This window comes from Mercenaria mercenaria, chromosome 12, assembly GCF_021730395.1.
Source record: "Mercenaria mercenaria strain notata chromosome 12, MADL_Memer_1, whole genome shotgun sequence".
NCBI lineage: Eukaryota > Metazoa > Mollusca > Bivalvia > Venerida > Veneridae > Mercenaria > Mercenaria mercenaria.
Window position 1 is genome coordinate 15,127,993 of NC_069372.1, and position 21,152 is coordinate 15,149,144.

The 21,152-nt window shown below is 35.8% G+C and overlaps 2 protein-coding genes across 3 annotated transcripts in view; one reads left to right on the forward strand and one right to left on the reverse strand.

Annotated features, from left to right (window-relative positions):
* Positions 1–1,803, reverse strand: part of LOC123533080 (protein spinster homolog 1-like) — a 36,769-nt gene extending 34,966 nt beyond the window's left edge. Inside the window, exon 1 of one of the 2 annotated variants that reach the window (XM_045314704.2) lies at positions 1,391–1,803. In XM_045314704.2, the coding sequence (XP_045170639.2) occupies positions 1,391–1,646 (256 nt within the window). In that variant the 5' untranslated portion in view covers positions 1,647–1,803. The remainder of the gene's footprint in view (positions 1–1,390) is intronic. The other variant, XM_045314705.2, reaches the window with a different exon arrangement.
* Positions 1,804–5,160: 3,357 nt separating this feature from the next.
* The window catches only part of LOC123533079 (neurofibromin-like), a 111,929-nt gene continuing 95,937 nt past the window's right edge, over positions 5,161–21,152 (forward strand). The window contains exons 1-2 of the mRNA XM_053520449.1: positions 5,161–5,279; positions 11,392–11,535. Of these exons, the coding sequence (XP_053376424.1) occupies positions 5,217–5,279; positions 11,392–11,535 (207 nt within the window). The 5' untranslated portion in view covers positions 5,161–5,216. The remainder of the gene's footprint in view (positions 5,280–11,391; positions 11,536–21,152) is intronic.

A 21,152-nucleotide genomic window follows, 5' to 3' on the forward strand; every position in this document is an offset into this window, starting at 1 on the left:
TATCTACATTAATGTTACTTTTCGCCCTGTGAAAATGGCTAAATCTAGACTTGTCTTACCCAGAGAGAAAGATGTCGTTTTTTACATGATATCTGCCTTGTTGATTCAGAGTATTTAGAACAAAAAAATTAGGACATATTTTAATGAAAATAGCAAGTCAAAACTGTAAACTGTTGCCTGAAAATATTTGTTTATGATATTGCTCTGTTCTTGACCATTCAAATGCGTGTTAAACCTAGATGATTTTCTGCAGTTTTATCTAAAAGTTCGGAATACTAAATGTAACTTCGTTGTCGGCCTTTTTTAAAAAAAAAAAATTGTTATTTTAATTTTAACCCAGATGATTAACACCCTAAACTGGCAAACTTTAGAACAACGGCGCATACAATCTTCTCTCATCTATTTTTACAAAATCCGAACAAATCATGTATGCGTCGACCATAACCATCTAACTCCGACCAGAAACCTGAACTACCTAATTCCACAGTCCCGTACTCAATACCACATGAATTCCTTCTTCCCCCGTACAATCAGACTATGGAATGGCCTTCCCCAATATGTACAGTCCAGCCCCAGCCTCAACATATTTGCTGAGCGGCTGGCCACTGTACATCTGCAGTAACTTCCTTCACTATGTTTTTTAACTTAGCACCTGTAGTAATTTTTATTCTTTGCACCTAATGAGTTTTCTCATTTTTAACACTGCCCAGACAAGCGCCTTCCAGTCATAATCGTTAATGATTGTTGGAAGTATCATGTAGATGTAGATGTAGATGTAAACACATTGTATTTTCCACACATCAGTTTTAAGATTAAATTTATTAAACTAAATTTTGGAGTTTAAACAACAATTTCATTTGAAACATTCCCTACGTTCAAGAAGAATGTTTGTTTCTGTATGTAGAAATCTGACATTATAAACAATAATTATAATTATGGCTCTACAAGATTAAGAAAAGTGTCAGTTTTCTGTTATTTTCCAATTTTTTTTATTCAAATTCAACAAAATTCGGCCCTTTGGTAAAGATTTGAAGTTACGTGGTAAAATATTTCTTCAGGGAAGTGAGCTCGAGTTAATTCGTAATAATTAAGCATATCACCACATGCAGTTGCATGCTGTTTTTGCTTCAGAATCCCTTTAGATCAATCTCTGATCATCTAATTATCGCCATTTAACATGTGACTGGTAAACCCTTTGAACAATAAGTGTTATAGCTCCATGATTAACATGAGGTAATATGCTATTTACACGCTAAACGATAGTGGCGAAAACAAAATATCGATCACTAACGACTGGTCAATATTTACAGGTATGGACGACAGCATAATACAGATAAATGTATTGATTTATACGGAGTTTCTACTCCTCATATTAGACCTTCCTGGTTACCTGCTATGGTAAATCTGTCCATGTAGTTCAGAAGATTTATGAAGAACAAAATGGCCACAATAGCATATCCACGCTTCTTGGATATCTGACCTTCAGCATTCGAGATCATTGTCACTTCAGGCACATCTGTCGCAGTGGGCACATTTCTTTCGCCATTGGCTACAATAGGAAGATCATCGGAAACATCAACTTGCATATCGGACAATTGAACAGAGTCGTCAAAGGGTGGTGATAAGTTAGAGTCGTATGTTGACATTGTCTAACGACTCAGCGTGTGAAAATGGTCTCTAACGAGAACTTAATTAGACTTAAGATTACATTGTTATCTTGTCCTAATTACAAAATTTGTCAAAATCACAAGTTTTTTTTAACCCGGAAGTGGATTTAGCCTCGTTTCTGCAGACGATCAATATCGATGCAGACGCTTTACCAATAACAAATAAATGAGCGTTTGCATGACTAGGAAAAGTTTACACCGCGACCAAAAAAAGAATGTTTATTATACATGTGGTTCACAATTTACGACTCGGTAAAAATTACAACCTTTCAAATTGTTTTCTTGAAATTGGAAATTGAAAATAACCCAGCGCATTAATAAAGACTGTTTCAAATGGAGTATTCTGAGTTAGTTCTACATATCTTTTTTACTTCGCTTATATGCATTTCAAGGAACTGAGCCGCTGTTCTAATATTTGCGCAAAATTCGCCAGAAATAAGACACTATTTTGTGTGACTCTACAAAAACTAACGGATCCTTCTCCGTGAAAATAAGACTGTAAGGAGAACAAAAATTTACGATAACACCGACAAAATACTTCTAGGGAAGCATTTGGTATATCGAAAGTATTGGCATGCTGATATTTGTTGATAAATATTTCGTTACAAAGTCAACTTTGCAAAACTGATGTCGGGCTGAAATGGAAAACATATATTTGTCCTATATCAGTTTGGAATGAAATACTTGATGAGTTGTTACAAAACTTGAAAATTAATGTGTGTACTTATAGCACAACAGGTCAAAACCGATGGGTTAACTCATTTGATCAGTTTGAGGCTTATAAGCTATACATGTGCTTTTCTCAACTTGTGTGAAAACGCCTTTTTCTAATTGACTAGTGTTAAGTAGTACATTTTATTTTTATTTGGCGATCAATTCAAACTATAAAATCAGTAAATCTCCTGCTTCGTTATATCTACATCACGGTCACATATATGAATGGAACAACCGAAATTTATTAACTGCCAAGTAATTATTTATTAATATTAAACAATTTTCTTAATTATCCTGCTGGCCCTGTACTTTAATATACATGATTTCTGGAGCTAACTTTCAATTCCAGTCACTTTCTTTATGCATGCACAACACATCTTCAATGCTGACAGCTTTCAAGTTTTATACGGTAGAAATTATTGTCACTTAGAGCGCTCAAAGGAGATAACTCCTGAATCTATTCAAATTCTATATAATATTATTATGTCCCTCTTTTTTCAGAGGAAAATATTGGACTTTGTACCGCGTATGAACTCTTGTCGGTAGGTACTCGCACGAAGTGACTGAAAAACTGCGAATATGTATATACGATTATGGCATTGTTGTGCTTGTAAATGTTCATGAAACCCATACAAGTTTGATTGTTTAATCAAAGCTAGGCGATACACCCAAATAGACGTAAGAAATTTTCAGAAATATTATCAATGTCACTTGTTTGCTTTTAAATGAAACTATAATTAGGTTGACCAACTCACATGACATTTGGGAATCGTGCGCACGCGAAAAATAGCTCTATTCAGGTAACATTTTTGCCTATTTACTTTTATTAATTGACGGATTATAATAAGATAAAAAGTGCTGTTCGAAGAACATAAATGAAGTGCTGTCCTCGGCACAAAGCGTCTGTCACATATACTCAGTACTTTCTTCGAACACATTGTCCATACACGCTACCTACACATATGGGGCGAAGTGTTTGAGAAAGGTATTGAGAATGTCTGGCAGACATTTTGTGTCGAGGAAAGCATTCCTGTCTTCGACGCTTTCTACATTGTAAAAATGAATGCAAGTAATCAGGAAATTATGAGCATGCAATAAGGTTAACTATTAAATGCCTAATTCACATTTGGCCCGTGCGATAAATTAGTCTACGAATTTCATTGCGGTTTTTTGGGGAAGGTCGGGAGAAATCCGTACGGACGCTGCGCGGAGATTATACGGAAATCGTGCAATTTCAGTGCAGCTGCCGTGCAGTCTCCGCAAGCTTCCCACGGAAATCGTACGACGCTCGTACGGCATCCGTGCAGTGGCTGCGCGAGGAAGATACGGTGTTTTGTCCATATTAAGGCCGCCGCACGGCAGTGGTGCGGCTGCTGTAGGGTTGCTCAATATCCGTGCGGTTTCACGGGTAATGCACGGACAGCGAGCGACAACCTTGCGGCAGCTATGCGAGGGCCGTACGAAGGTCCCACCAGTCTACATCTCCGTACGATTCCTTTTGGGCACCATGCGTTGGCTGCACGATCAGCGCGCGGCCTCCTAACCATGCCCGTGCGGGGATTGTGCAATGCCACCTACGACATGTATACGTGCTACGGGCTTACGATTTATTTTTCAAATTTATGTAACTTTTTGCTAAACAAAATTGCAAATTTTAAGGAGACTGTTATAACTTTCTGTCCAATTCCTTAACTTATATTTTGTAAATGTTTCATGAATTTCTGAAATAAAATATGTTTCCTAAAAACTTAACTAAACAAAATCATTAATTGTATCACCGACTTTAAATAAAATTTGTATTTGTTCACTATAATTATATATTTGATTGTTCCATTTACGTTTAATAAAACTGCTAATAGTTACATACTCGAGATTTTAGACATTGGTGGGCTGTACATGGAATGTTTTATTAATCTTTTATTGTTTTCGGATTATAATATAAGTCTCAGTAATTTTAGATCATCCCTCGCTGTTAGTAACAACCTGTAAGAAGAATGTACATTACTTCGGTGTTATACTGGACATGCCTTACCGTGACGGTGAACATATATTCAAAGTTTCGACGTAAGAAGTTTATTTTAACTGAAGAACAATGAGTTCTTATTTAACTAGAAGCTTCAGCCAAATATATTCACAGTTTTGTCCAAAAATATGTTGTGCGCTTATAGTTTCACAACCGAAATTGCACTTGATAGCACTTGAAGTACACTAAAGGCCAACGCATTTTCTCAAAACTATAGAAAAATATGTTTTAATAACATTTTCAACAAATCGAGCGTTGTTGCTCAATTTTAAATAGCCATGCACAAATATGTATAGCCTAAATGTCCAGCGAATTTCGTTGTAAGGTAACATTTAGGCCTGCCCTACAAATTGATATCGTAGCTTATTTGACCTGCTGGTGAATCTATACGCTTCATCTTCGAATTAAAAAAAAAAACCTTTGTGAAATTGTGTTTTTATGACTTTTTGAGGAGTGGATAGAAGGTTGTAAATTGAGTGAAATGATATAACTGTTCATAGTTAACGTCTGCGAATCTTAAGCTTTTTCAAGTATGATATCAGCGCTATAAAAAGCGCGATTAATATTCAAAATAAATTAATTAATCAAATCTTCGTGCTTTGTTTTGCTATTTATTTTCAAATATTTGTTGAATATATGTTGAAACTTTAAAATACTGGTCCGTTTCACATTTTTCTTTAAAAAAATAAAGTTTCCATTTATGGAAGGAATGGTAATTTAAACGCTGCTGCGCATGCGTGCAAATTATCAAAATAAGCAAAATGGCGGCTGATGGAGAGGAAGATTGAACTAGAGAGAAAACTTTTACCTCTATGATGGCCACACAGAAGCCCGGGGAGTGGGTTCAGTCTCTGATAAACAGATTTGATGCACAGGTAAACATTTTATTTGTATTTGAGCTTGTATCAATGTAATTGTCGAACATGTTGACCTCGAATTTTAACAGGGATTGGCCGCAAATTTATGAATGAAAATATTGGATCACCACTTACCGTGGGAATAGTTATAATTAGACGCACCAGGTATGGCTTTTGTTAACTTGTTTACTGAATGTCTTTATCAGTTTCACGGATGGAAACGTCGTTGGTAATTTGTGTAAATCTTCGCTGACAGTCGGTGTTTATTTATTATCATATTTGTGCATATTTAATGACCATGCGTGGGTGAGCGTATCAGCTGTGTTTTGTGGTCGGGTACACGGAAATATGTCAAAAGCGGACGGGCACCTGTTGATCAATGAATGACCTTTGTCACACCTCAGTTCACACACAATTTGGGTAACTGCCAGCTGTCATTGTTACCTATATTTCATTCATAAAATCTATACAGATGTTTACAGTATGTAGGCTAATATATGTTGATTATAAGCACTCCACCAGATAGTTTATAACTTGACAATCCCATGTTTTTTGGGGCAAAGAAACTTAACTGGCATTTCTCCAGTTAGGGTTATTTGTAAAAATCAGGACCACTCATTTCAAAGAAAGTAATGTTCTAAAAAAGACACCCATGTTTTTGCAGAAAAAAATGTCATTGGAACTTTAAAGAATCACTAATCAGTAATTTACTCTTAATTTCTGGGTAAATTCTCTGTATAAACTATGTTCACTACCTTTGAACAGTGATCTGGTAATAGCCTCACTCTACTTGCAGTGGAAAGTTTATGAACTGTGTGACAACAGAGGTAACCCTTAAATCAAAAATCACATAATTAGTCAATCCCAAAATGACAACAGTACACTTTGAAATTGTGTCAAATTGATAAAATTCACATTATATACTTATTTTCAACTCTGTTCTGTTGAAATCAGCAGGTTGAAATGCAACATCTGTCAAGATTTTCAATATACATAATCAATATATAAATATCATATCAGGCATGAGAACCACATTAAAGGGTAAGGTGGTAATATACCGTGGTATTGAAAAGTATCTTGATGTTGATAGTTTTCAAATTTACTCAACCAAACAAAAAAGGGCGTACACATCATTTAATAAGTAAAAATGAATATGCAACAAAAACGATTAACTTTGTGTCAAGAAACATACAGTAGTTTTCAAGCTGCTTATGTCATGCACAGTTTCCACTGCAGAACTTGTGCATATTTCTCGATACAGATATGACAATCTACTTACACTTGCAGAATGGTTTTGATGTCAGGATGAGAGCATATTTCATCCTTTAGAGAGTTGGCCAAAAATGTTTTTAATCCCACAAATGCACAGTTACATGTTGCATTGCGACCAGCACCAAATTGCACTCTGTTTGTGTCTTTTTATTTTTGGGTTACCTTATTACAATTGTCACGTCACCCATCAATTTATGCCCATCTGTTGTCTTTATCTTATTTAACTTATCTGATCATCGATGATCGAGTGGTGTGTCCAATTTACATTGAAATATGTCAATACTTTATAGAGTTAGCAATAAAATAATACAAAGTGTTGAGTAAGAGAAGTTGTTGAATGTATTTGAAGTTATATCTGATGGTTAAAACATGTAGAAGTAATTGAAAAATGTTGGCTTTTAACAATTTTCTTCCAAAATTTGATTTGATTGAGTGAAACTGGACTGAAAAGGATTTTAATGAATAGAGATATTTTATCAGGGCTGTCACATAGATTGCTACAAATCTCCAGAGATATTAATAGCAGGCCAAAATATAAGTAGTGATGTGTAATATAAATTTGATAGATACATAATTATATAGTTTCAGTCAGTATTCGATTGATCCAAATGGCAGCTCTTAATTGCTGTATTCATGAATTATACAGTAACATTTGTGGTAGAGATTAATCTTGATTTTTACGAATGAAGGTACATGTGGGCCACGCCGTGAGAAAACCAACATAATGGCTTTGCGACCAGCATGGATCCAAACCAGCCTGCGTATCCACGCAGTCTGGTCAGGATCCATGCTGTTAGCTTTCAAAGCCTATTGGAATTAGAGAAACTGTTAGTGAACAGCATGGATCCTGACCAGACTGCGTGGAAGCGCAGGCTGGTCTGGATCCATGCTGGATGCAAAGTAGACTGGCTCCCGTCCCTATGTTTGTTCTTATTTACGTATATCAGTTTTCTTCATTAAGAGGGAAGTAACTCCAGAAGGTTGTTTCTACATTGACTTTTTTTATTGCCCCTGGCTCCGAACATAGGGACTGCTGAAAGTTGGCTACCAGTGTCTCACAAATTTGTGAGACAAATTCCCATTAATTTCTTTTAGTGACAATCTGCTGCTATTACTGTGACCTGTTACCTAAGGGTTTCATCATTTAATGAACCGCAGATAATTTACCGATTTATGGCCTGCCATCAGTATGTATTGGCTTATCAGACAACAGGAATGTACTTTTACATATTTATCAGAGGATTTGTGAATTAAATCATTTTCAACTTCACTTAATGGATGAAGCTATATTTAAAAGTTTTAAAATATGAACAAACAAGACCAAACCAAGAGCATGTTGTTAAAGTATACTTAAAAAGAAATTATGTTTTATTCTGTTGACCAACTGGCAGTGGCAAAAGCTTAACTTTAGAAATTGCCCCAATTGCATTTGCATTTTTTTATTATGACAGCACACAATGAACCATTATTGTTGAGTCACCTATTGTACCTTAAGTGACGTCCCATAGCTCTGACATGCATTGTCCAAATTGTGCCCCCTTTTAGACTAATCCTGGTTAAAGTAAATTTTGCATCCAAGTTTCCATCTCCAAAAACGAATGCAGATACTGGATTGAAACTTTACAGATATTTTAAGATAGGGTAATATTCCTTGGCTGTCTTACGGACTGCTCTTGTTAAGAATAACACTCCAAAACACATAGACCAAAAAATATGAATAACAATAATTTATAATTTAAACGCTTTATAATACACACAGTTCATCTCTGGTTTAAAATTTTGGGTAAAATTTCATTAACTTTAGAACTTTAAACTATGATGTTCAGCATCTGTCATGATGTCATTGGAAATAAAATTGCAAATAATCTACTGACTTGGTGTCATCAAGAACTGGCCGTAGCTAAAGACATCTCACTGACGACCAAAAAAGAACTCAGGGCCCTAAGTACTTTTAACATCACCAGCACCCTTCATTATCATTTTTTCTTTGTTTAATAACAAAAAAAAAAATCATCTAAAATACAAACTTTTCTCCAGTGAAACAATATTAATACAGTACAACCTCTCCAGAGTAGCCCTCTCTTAAGCACAAGCCTCTCTATAAAAACATCATCAAAATTTCCCTAAGCTGAAATATACCATCAAATTTACCTCTTCTAAACCACAACCTCTACATAACAGTCAATATTTTTATCTCCCAAAGGGTGTTGCTCTACAGAGGTTGCACTGTACCCAAAAGTTGCTCAGTTATGTACCAGTACAAGTCTGTTTTTCTTGACCATAAAACACAAGTGCTGTCTTTTTCTGTTTTCTTTCATTTCTCCACATAAAATACATTTGAACTTTTTTGATGTAAGGGTTAATTTTACCATAACAGTAAACAGTTTCTGTAGTTGGAGTTTCCATAATTAATATTTAATAAAACCTAAAAATTTATAAACAAGAGGACCATGATGGTCCTGAATCGCTCACCTCTTCCCACATGACCCAGTTTTGAGTATGACATCGTTTTTGACCAACTTTCATGAAGATCCCATGAAAAATGTGACCTCTAGAGTGGTCACAAGGTTTTTCTATTTTTAGACCTACTGACCTAGTTTTTGAAGGCACGTGACCCAGTTTCGAACTTGACCTAGATATCATCAAGATGAACATTCTGACCAACTTTCATAAAGATCCCATGAAAAATGTGACCTCTAGAGTGGTCACAAGGTTTTTCTATTTTTAGACCTACTGACCTAGTTTTTGACCGCACGTGACCCAATTTCGAACTTGACCTAGATATCATCAAGATGAACATTCTGACCAACTTTCATGAAGATCCCATGAAAAATGTGACCTCTAGAGTGGACACAAGGTTTTTCTATTTTTAGACCTACTGACCTAGTTTTTGAAGGCACGTGACCAAGTTTCGAACTTGACCTAGATATCATCAAGATGAACATTCTGACCAACTTGCATTAAGATCCCATGAAAAATGTGACCTCTAGAGTGGTCACAAGGTTTTTCTATTTTTAGACCTACTGACCTAGTTTTTGACCGCATGTAACCCAGTTTCGAACTTGACCTAGATATCATCAAGATGAACATTCTGACCAACTTTCATGAAGATCCCATGAAAAATGTGACCTCTAGAGTGGTCACAAGGTTTTTCTATTTTTAGACCTACTGACCTAGTTTTTGACCGCACGTGACCCAGTTTCGAACTTGACCTAGATATCATCAAGATGAACATTCTGACCAACTTTCATGAAGATCCCATGAAAAATGTGACCTCTGGAGTGGTCACAAGGTTTTTCTATTTTTAGACCTACTGACCTAGTTTTTGACCGCACGTGACCCAGTTTCGAACTTGACCTAGATATCATCAAGATGAACATTCTGACCAACTTTCATGAAGATCCCATGAAAAATGTGACCTCTAGAGTGGTCACAAGGTTTTTCTATTTTTAGACCTACTGACCTAGTTTTTGAAGGCACGTGACCCAGTTTCAAATTTGACCTAGATATCATCAAGATGAACATTCTCACCAACTTTCATAAAGATCCCATGAAAAATGTGACCTCTAGAGTGGTCACAAGGTTTTTCTATTTTTAGACCTACTGACCTAGTTTTTGACTCCATGTGACCCAGTTTCGAACTTGACCTAGATATCATCAAGATGAACATTCTGACCAACTTTCATGAAGATCCCATGAAAAATGTGACCTCTAGAGTGGTCACAAGGTTTTTCTATTTTTAGACCTACTGACCTAGTTTTTGAAGGCACGTGACCCAGTTTCGAACTTGACCTAGATATCATCAAGATGAACATTCTGACCAACTTTCATGAAGATCCCATGAAAAATGTGACCTCTAGAGTGGTCACAAGGTTTTTCTATTTTTAGACCTACTGACCTAGTTTTTGGCTGCACGTGACCCAGTTTCGAACTTGACCTAGATATCATCAAGTTGAACATTCTGACCAACTTTCATGAAGATCCCATGAAAAATGTGACCGCTAGAGTGGTCACAAGGTTTTTCTATTTTTAGACCTACTGACCTAGTTTTTGGCTGCACGTGACCCACTTTCGAACTTGACCTAGATATCATCAAGATGAACATTCTGACCAACTTTCATGAAGATCACATGAAAAATGTGACTTCTAGAGTGGTCACAAGGTTTTTCTATTTTTAGACCTACTGACCTAGTTTTTGACCGCACGTGACCCAGTTTCGAACTTGACCTAGATATCATCAAGATGAACATTCTGACCAACTTTCATAAAGATCCCATGAAAAATGTGACCTCTAGAGTGGTCACAAGCAAAAAGTTTACGGACGGACGGACGGACGGACGGACGACGGACACTGCGCGATCACAAAAGCTCACCTTGTCACTTTGTGACAGGTGAGCTAAAAAAGATCCTGAGTTTATGTTACTTTCAAATGATTATCCACATACAATATTTCACTTTTACATTAACTAGTAAACTGTTGAATGAACTAGAAAATATCAACATCTGATGTTTTCTCAAATGACCCCTATCAAATTGGTAAGGAGAACTTGTCATTACATAGGATTGTTAATTGCCTTACAATTGATAGGGTTCTCAGTAGTTAATTATTTACAGGGGCAATCTAGGGTTACACTGGCCAACTTTCACCAGGCTGTATGGTTCAGCCATCAGATAAAACTGTGCTATTTTAGAGGTTTAAAAGTTTCTTATAAAATGTTTACAATATTAATATAAAAGATAACCATGCAGCCAGGGAGCCAGGCTAGATGCAAAGCCACTATGTTGGTTTTCTCATGGCACGGCACATGTATGTTCAGTAGGGTGTCAAGTGATGCTTGTGTATTTTTCTCTGTTTCAGTTGCCGATAAAAACAGGCCTGCACACAACCCAAGCAATACAGAATGTTGAACAAAACAAGGAATGTTTGATCAATGTGTCAAGATATAAGTTCCGAGAAGTTATAAATGGTCTCACCAAAACTCTACAGTCTGTTAATAATACTGTAAGTAATTATAGTTGCAGTTTAAGATTATTCTCAGAATGTGAGATCTGTTCCTCTGAGAAATGATCAACCTTTAGCATGCTGGTGGCAAATGATTCTGCCTTTGTGACCAGTGCAGAGTACTGCAGACCAAGATCAGCCTGCATATTCGTGCAGGCTGATCATGGTCTGTACTGTTCGCAATTCAGTCAGTAAATTTTCATTAAACACCCCTTGGAATAATATATGGTACTGTCCAAAATTAAATGATGGACCTGTCCATTTTAGAAATATAATTAACAGGCTAAAGGTTAATTCATCTATGGTAACTAAAGTCAAATCAGTTTGAAAGCCTTAATTGCCAGTAGTCCAAAATAAAGATGATCTCAATTTCAGCATTTTTGTGTAATACGCAATTTCTTTTTGCAAATGCCTTCTGTCAATATATATAATGTATGATGTATTGAGAAGTTAGATGTTTCAAATCAATCAAGGGTGACATCATTAAAGCAGGATCAGGATTACACATCTCTGATTAAAAGTCTTGCAGTAGAGAGATTGTACAGGTTCTCTTAAGACTTAATTGGCAAATTGCTCAAGGGCAGTGGATGACCCCACTTTGGGTTAAAGTACTACATATTAATCATATACTTCTCCATGTTACGGCTATAATTGTGTTCAAGAGCTTATAGAAAGACATTAGTACCCAGGCTAAATTTGGTATTGGCTTGAATGAAATGTCAACATTTTTCAGTTCATAAGACTTTGTCAGAAAGTAAAGTGCTTAGCAACATTTGTCTTTGAAGCTTTTCACAATGATAAAGTACTACTACAAGAAGATCCCTACTCCTTTTTGGGGTCACTGGTCAAGGTCACAAGACTCAATTGATTCTGAACTTTATTGTTTCTGAACTTACGTAATAAAGTTACGTATAAAAGCTACAGCTTTCAAAGTTTATAGATCTTCCGGGAATGGTTCTTAGTCATTGCTAAAAGGTCAGGGCAGGGCTTCGGAAATTTGCCGGTTTGTCGGTTTTGGACCGATTTTTTACTTTTCAGACCGATTCATGAAGTGAAAAAACGAAAAAAATCGGTCCCTTAAAAATGGAGAAAAGTATAAATTTCGGTCTGATATCTCAATACACCATCTACTGCCAAGCAGGAAATTGTTGGTCGCACCCTCAGATAATCAATAAACGTGTCAAACGGTCTGATTGTCACTTTGATAATCGGTCCGTAATTAGCACGTGACGCAATCAGTGCTCGCGCGGCACATCCTTTAATGTTTGCAGACAGCCGACTGCAATGTATTAAACATTTTTGACTGGTTTCCAAATATGTCTGACTGGATCCAAATCATTTCGACGGGGATCCACTTCTTTTATTTAGAATCCGATGGGTGGTTTATTTCAAAAGGCTATGTTTGATCACGGTAAAAAACAAATGGTCACTGCATTTAATCAAAGAGCTATAATTGTACATTATAGGTCTTTGATTTAATGAGACATCACACGGAAAACCGATCAAAATATTTTTTATAATTACTTGATTTGAAAAAATTACAAAATTCATTTGTTGGGGCTCCAGTTGAAACAAGTGCAGAAAATCGTCTTTGCAACCTGACTGTGCAAAAAAGAAAAAGAAAAAAAAATGGACTGGCAAACACGAATGATAAAGAGAACCGGAGTGGCGCTGTTTATCAAATCGGTCTTTTAAAAAACGTTTCAAAATGAAATTTTGTTTACATCAGAAGAGAACATATAACTTTATAAAATGTAGTTGCTTATTGAAGTACAACATAAGTGAAATGAAATATCCGTGGCCAACACGCGTGACCTTTTGGTACTATACATGCGGGAAATTCGATCTCAGCGTTCATATAACGTACACATTCGGTCCGCGGCAGAGTATTCTTAAAATACTGAGACTGTTTAGCAGAGAATATGTGTCGTGTAATTCACTTTGACGCATTGTATTTTATAGAATTCCGTCAAAGAATGAGGAAACATCACAAAGTATCTGCCGTGTATACGGAACAGGTCACGTGCGTTGGCTTTTAGACTAGTTACGCACACGGTGTCAATGCCTCGGTAATTTTTTTATCCTTACAAGTATTTTCTCGGAAAAACATCGAAATTTAAACAAAGTAACGATCACACATAACACTGAATAACTGTCTTCATTGTATGGAAACACGCGGTGACCGGTAACTCAGTTTTAATGCATGACATGCTTATTTCTTTACTTTATCAATTTTACAAAATATGTAATATTGGGAATGCGGTGGGTGGGGTAGCGCCGATGTCAGGATTTTCGTTTCGGACCGATTGAGTTATCAAAATTTCCGGAGCCCTGGGTCAGGGTCACATGAACAGAACCCAAAGCCAATATTTTATCTATTTATGCCCCCCTTTGGAGAAGTGGGGGTATACTGCTTTGCACCTGTTGGTCAATCAGCCTGTTGGTAGAGTGAACGGTTTTTGTCCAATAACTTGAGAACCACTTGAACCAGAACCTTCAAACTTGTTAGTATGCTTGGGCTTATAAAATAGATGACTCCTATTATGTTTAGGGTCATTAGGTCAAAGGTCATGGTCACAGGGGCCTATACTTTGAAAACAATTTCTGCTCAATAACTTGAGAACCCTTGACCCCAAACCTTCCAAGTTGGGCTTATAAGGATGAGCCCTAGTATTGTTTTTGGGGTTAGTGAGTCAAAGGTCAAGGTCACATGGGCCCAAACCTTCAAAACAATTTCCGCTAAATAACTGAAGAACCACTTGACCTAGAACCTTCAAACTTGAAAGTGTGATTGGCTTATAAAGTAGACCCCTATTTTGGTGTCAGTAGGTCAAAAGTGAAGGTCACAGGGATCTGATCATTGAAAACGGTTTCCCCTCAATAACTTGAGAACCACTTGACCCAGAACCTTCAAACTTGATAGCATGATTGCAGGGCTTGAGCGAGGGAGCGACTTGAGCGAAATAGTCGCTTTGTAGCTCTCACTTCGCTCTAATCTAACATCAAAGCGAAATTCTACTCACCCGATTTTTTTATCCACACTCCTCCATTTATCCGCTATCGGCCTGTTGACACTTGACTGGAATTTGCGATGGCATATTATTATAATTTAAGCTCCGCCTACTTCAGATTACGGAAAAATGCGAAGTTGACACTTGTTTTGTAAACTGACTGTTGATAAACAAAGCAGTAGGGATTTATATTACATAAGTTTTGACCTTTAGAAAGTATCTTACCGTGACTAGCTCCAGTAATTTCCATTCCACTTAATTTTACTCGTAGTTTTCAAAAGCCCAACTTTAGAAACATAATATTATCACTGACACTTTCTGTGACTAAAATGAGGTAACTGAAATTTATGCAGATTTTTGACATCTGCCATCAGAAACTGGGTTAAACCTGTTTGACCTGTTTCTTTTAATGTGTGTGGACACCAGGGTATCAAAGAGTCACCAGCAGATCAAAGAATGTATTCCGTGTGATGTCATAGTGATGTCACTGCTTCCTATTGACACACTTGTTACTTAAAGTGACTGACTTTGAGTGCAAAGCACTTGGAGCTTGATTTAATTTTTGCTGATATGGAATTAACTTTTTTAATTGTATTCATATTTAAAGGGTTTTCTTGGTTTGGGCAATCATTGCAAGAGTGAAAAAAAATTAAATTTGCAGTTCTTAAAATCACATTAGATTCAGAAGGTTTAAAATGATAAGAAAACAGAATCACTGACATTTTCAGTGAATTTGTTATTTACTTTAAATTAATAGACTTTGTAAACAAAGACAGGAAATAATAAAAATAGTTACGTTATATTAAGCATATTTAGTTCCTTTTTCAACTTGCATGTCATGGTGCTAAAATCTCTCCACTTCTCCCTAATCTTAGCTGAGGGAGAAGTGACTTCTCCCTAAAATTTTAGCCAAGCTTAAGCCCTATGATTGGGTTTATGAAGTAGATGGTCCCATTAGTAAGTCAAAGGTCTGGTTAAAGGGGCCTGAACCTTGAAAACAGTTTCCTCTCAGAAAATTGAGAACAACTTGAACCAGTATCTTCAAACTTAATAGCATTATTTGGCTTTAATATGAAGTTGATGACCCCTATTATTTTGGGGGTTAGTAGGTCAAAGGCCAAGGTCATAGTGATCACAGGACTGAAAATGGGACAAGCCATCATGGGGGGCAAATGTATTGTACAAACAGCTCTTGTTATATTATATGAAAACTGAATATGCACATTTATGGTGATGAAACGCTGCTATAGAATAAGAAAATTATGTTGATACCATTGAAAACCTGTGCATTTGCATAATTATTGTACATAAATAATCCACATTTTTTACAAACAGTGTGCTAAATATAATGGTTCAATAATTTTCACTGCAGTTATGGCCCTTACTTTGTGGCATTTTACAATGTGCATGTTAAATGGTGGTTGACACACGTTTTTTTTTTTTTTAAAAAAACAAGCTTTATTTTTTCCACGAGGTTTACCCACTTTTTGTTTTCTTTTGATTTCTTACTTTACAACATTACAGTTTATATGTACCTTTTGTGTTTATCTCTGAAAGTTTGCATCCATTTAAATGAACCGTACATCATAGGACTTCCATGTCAAATTACTTTTTCTTGAGTTATGTCGTTCCACTTTGGACTCTACAATATTACAACTACATCTGTAGGTACATCGTGTCCTGAACATATGCAGTTTTAATCCAGTTAACCTAATTAATTTGATATTACATTATATTTTCTATGAAGCATTTTCAAGGGGCATGTGTCATACAATGTTGACATGTGTTTAGTCTTTAGGAAATGACAGTCTCGATCCACTGGATCATTAATAATCTCGGTAATTGTTTGCGACACATATTGCTATTTTTGGTATATCTTTACTTACTGCAGGAAGTTGTTTTTTGTTCGTTTTTGCTTTAAATGACACAAGTTTGTCAGGGGTGAGGTGAAATCTGAGCTGTGTCATCCGTTTTTACTTTAGATGTTTTCATGTGTATGACAAGACAGTTTACAATAAGTGTCTAAACAGGTGCTTGTCAAAAACTGCTGGTGTTGAAAATCTGACAGGGTATATTTTTGTCTTTACGAGTCGGAAGTGTCAGGTGATGTAATTAGTGCTCATGGAACAAACGATGCCTGATTTATTGCTGCAGTGGCAGCTAGAGTACAAAAAGGACAATTTGAAAAAGATTATAAACAGCTTTCTATTAAACCATGTGAACTATTGTCATGCTGAATAAAGTACGCTTCCGTTGCTTAGATCTAATTAATGGATCTCCAGTCTCGCTTGTTTGTGAATAGTGGAAAGAAATGGAATATCATCTTTGATGACCTCCAATACAGGGTTTTAAATATATGTATTTGACTTTCCTTTTACATTCTTTTCATGAATTGAATTTAATAATTATTAAGGTCAACTATTCAAAAAATAGGTAGAGCTATTTGATTCAGCGATTCGTCTGTGTCCGCGTCTATAACTCTAGATTTCGTTAAGTTTTTGTATGTATGCAGGTATCTCAGTAACCACTTGTGGAAATGGATTGAAACTTCACACCCTTATTTACTGTGGTAAACTGACTTACAGTGCACAGGTTCAATAACTCTGTTTTTTTTTTTTTTTTTTTTTTTTTTTTTTTTTTTTTTTTTTTTTTTTTTTTTTTTTTTTTAATTATGCCCCTTTTGCAAGTCAGCAATTTTTGGTTAAGTTTTATATGCAAGCTGGTATCTCAGTACCTACTGATAGGAATGGATTGAAACTTCACACATTTGTTCACTGTGATGATCTGACATGCAGTGCACAGCAGGTTCCATAACTCTACTTTGCATTTTTACACAATTATGCCCCTTTCATAACATACTTAGTAGCAGTTTTTGTTAGGTTTTTGCATGTAAACTGGTATCTCAGTACCCACTAATGGGAATGGATTGAAACTTCACACAGTTGTCCACTGTGATGATCTGACATGCACTGTACAGGGTCCATAATTGTGTTCTGCACTATTTAGAAAATTATGCCCTTTTTCGACTTACATTCATTCAGTTGACAAGGCTGTTGAATAGTCGAGCCATGCTGTCTTCCAGTAGTTGAGCCGTGCTGCCCTCCAATAGTTACAACAGATTTGAAAATAGATGCACTTAAAGCTTGTGGTGGAACTGACTTCTGAGGGTGTTTTAATGATAATTTAACTTTTAGCCTGCTGGCAGCAAGTGATTCTGACTTTGTGACCTGTGCGGATGAAGATCAGCCTCCACATAAGCGAACACCCCTTTGAATAATAATTGGTACTGCCCAAATTGAATGATGGACCAGTCCATTTTAAAAATTTAGCTTGGTAAAGGTTTAAGAGATAAAAAGTATTACTTACTTTAGTTACATTAGTAATTGATGAATCATTCTTTCTTATATTATCTCCATTGCATTTTCATATGAAATGCCTTCTTCACCAGAATAATGCCTGTAGTTGATTTTGAAATGTCTTAAAATTTAGTAGCTTTATCTACTAAGTGTAATTAAGTGAAACTCGGTTATGAAGAAAATTTTCTCACGCGAGTCCCCTTCTGGAAAAACCAGTACTTGTGACAAATAAGGAAGAACAAGCATGTTTTGTTGGGGTTCCAACTTGGTAATTTCCTGTAGAACATGTACTGGTATTGGTACAATTGGATTGGACTCTTATTCTGTGAAATGTTAATCAAACATGTACTTGTAAGACAAAGTAGCTTAAACAAAATCAAACAACTAAACAGGAAAATAAGTTATTAAACAATAGTAGTATTACTCACATACAACATTTAATTCCACTGAACTGGACGACTTGTCACTAAATGTGTAATCCATCACATGTACTAATACTTTATCAGTTGATGAACCGATAAATATCGGTCAACTTTCAATATATGAAAATTTATTATAGATTAAAGTTGGTTGTCTACAATTGTGAGGCACATATATTCTGATATATTTACTTGTTCACATATACTAGTATCCCATTTGTTGAATTAAGTTCACTTGAGGTTTTTAATCTAGCAGTATACATGTCCGTTTTGTGAATTTGTTAACTTACACATTTCAGGTCAACCTGCCTTAGCGCCATTCATAATACTGATAAATTTCCTTGACGTCTTTGGAATTCTTATCGTAAATTTGTTCTCATTTTAAATCAAGATACTAGATAGTATTTTTGCACATTTTCCACATTTATGTTCTGTAGTTTTGGAAGAGTTGTGACTTTATACTTTTCAACCTTGTGATTATGAAGTTTGATAGGTATATATAAGGGTAAGAGGCTGTTCTGTCGCACTTTGGAAGGTGATTTAACCAGAGGCCAGTTAGTTAATAGTTTCCAATGTTTGTTTGCGCACGATGGATATATAATATAATTTTTCGGAGAATCAAAAACGTTTTTTGTCTATATGTTATTTTTTTGTTCTCTGTTCTTTTAGATTTGAGCTGTTACCAATGGATTATAAAACACATGGTAATACAGTTGAGGCAAATTTTAAGTGCCCCCCAGAAGGACCTCAGAGATAGGGGACTTTGATCTGTTTATAAATTGATAAAACAATGATAACTTTGAGAGCTATCATAGTCAGTAACTAACAGGGAGTTGCTATCTTGTGTAAAGTCTTTACAGTGCACCAGCAGATGTCTTAGGCTGTGGGATTTGCCCTGTATTAGATTTTAAAGTGTTTTCTTTAAACCCTTATGAACCCCTTTATTATTTGACTGTATTCATGTGAATATTTCAGCATTGTGCCAGTGTCAAAACTGATGGCAGTAAACCCTTAATTTAACCCCCATCCCAAACAAAACAAAACAAAAAAACAACAACAACAAAAAAAAACCCAGAAAAAAAAAAAAAATGTTGGAAAAGCAGGTTTAAATGATAAATTCATATTTTTAGCTCACCTGAGCATGCTCAGGTGAGTTACTGTGATCGCTCGATGTCCGGCGTCCATCGTCTGTCTGTCTGTCGTCTGTCAACATTTAGCTTGTGGATGCGATAGAGGCTGTATTTTTCAACTGATCTTCATGAAATTGGGTCAGAATGATAACCTTGATAAAGTCTAGGCCAAGTTCGAAAATGGGTCATCTGGGATCAAAAACTAAGTCACTAGGTCAAATCAAAGAAAAACCTTGTGTATGCGATAGAGGCTGTATTTTTCAATTGATCTTCATGAAATTTGGTCAGAATGATTGCCTTGATGAAATGTAGGTCAAGTTCGAATATGGGTCATCTGGGATCAAAAAGTAGGTCACTAGGTCAAATCAAAGAAAAACCTTGTGTATTCTATAGAGGCTGTATTTTTCAATTGATGTTCTTGAAGTTAAGTCAGAATGATTGCCTTGATGAAATCTAGCCCAAGTTTGAACAATGGTCATCTGGGGTCAAAAAGTAGGTCGCTAGGTCAAATCAAAGAAAATCCTTGTGGGCTGTATTTTTCAGTTGATCTTCATGAAATTTGATCAGAATGATTTCCTTGAAGAAATCCAGGTCGAGTTCGAATATGGGTCATCTTTGGTCAAAAAGTAGGACACTAGGTCAAATCAAGGAAAAAAACGTGTATGCAATAGAGGCTGTATTTTTCAATTGAGCTTCATGAAATTAAGTCAGAATGATTGCTTTGATGAAATCTAGGTCGGGTTTGAATATGGGTCATCTGGGGTCTAAAAGTAGGTCACTAGGTCAAATCAAAGAAAAACCTTGTGTATGCGATAGAGGCTGTATTTTTCAATTGATCTTCATGAAATTTGGTCAGAATTATTGCCTTGATGAAATCTAGGTCGAGTTTGAATATGGGTCATGTGGGTTAAAAACTAGGTCACTAGGTCAAATCAAAGAAAAATACCTTGTGTATGCGATAGAGACTGTATTTTTCAATTGATCTTCAAGAAATTTAGTCAGAATGATTGTCTTAATGAAATCCAGGTCGAGATAGAATATGGGTCATGTAGGGTTAAAAAGTAGGTCACTAGGTCAAATTGAAGAAATACCTTGTGTATGCGATAGAGGCTGTATTTTTCAATTGATCTTCATGAAATTTGGTCAGAATGATTGCCTTGATGAAATCTAGATCAAGGTTGAATATGGGTCATCTTTGGTCAGAAAGTAGGTCACTAGGTCATATAAAAGAAAATACTTGTTTAAACTCAAGAGACCACATTTTTGGTCCAATCCTAATGAAAATTGGCCAGAATATTTGTTTCCATGAAATCACTAGGTCAAACATGTTTACACTGTTATGGTGTGTCAGGGCTTTTTTTCATCAATTTGGGAATGCCACCGACACCGGTGGAATTGGGAAAATGCTCTCGGAATTTATCTTAATTGGGACAATTTGCAAATTACCAAAATCTACATAAATGAATTTTGTGTGAAATATTAATAAATTGCATTTCAGTAATTGTTCAACAGTATTATAATGTATCTAAATATACATAAAAATTAGCAAAACTATCTTATAACAGCAAAAACCCTAAAAGGTATAATCATTTGGGAATTTTGAATTAAACTTTGGGAAAAAAACATACTTTTTTGCACTGGGATTACCTCGTTTTACAGGAGGTAGATTTATAGGGGAAAAAAGCCCTGTGTGTTTCTCAG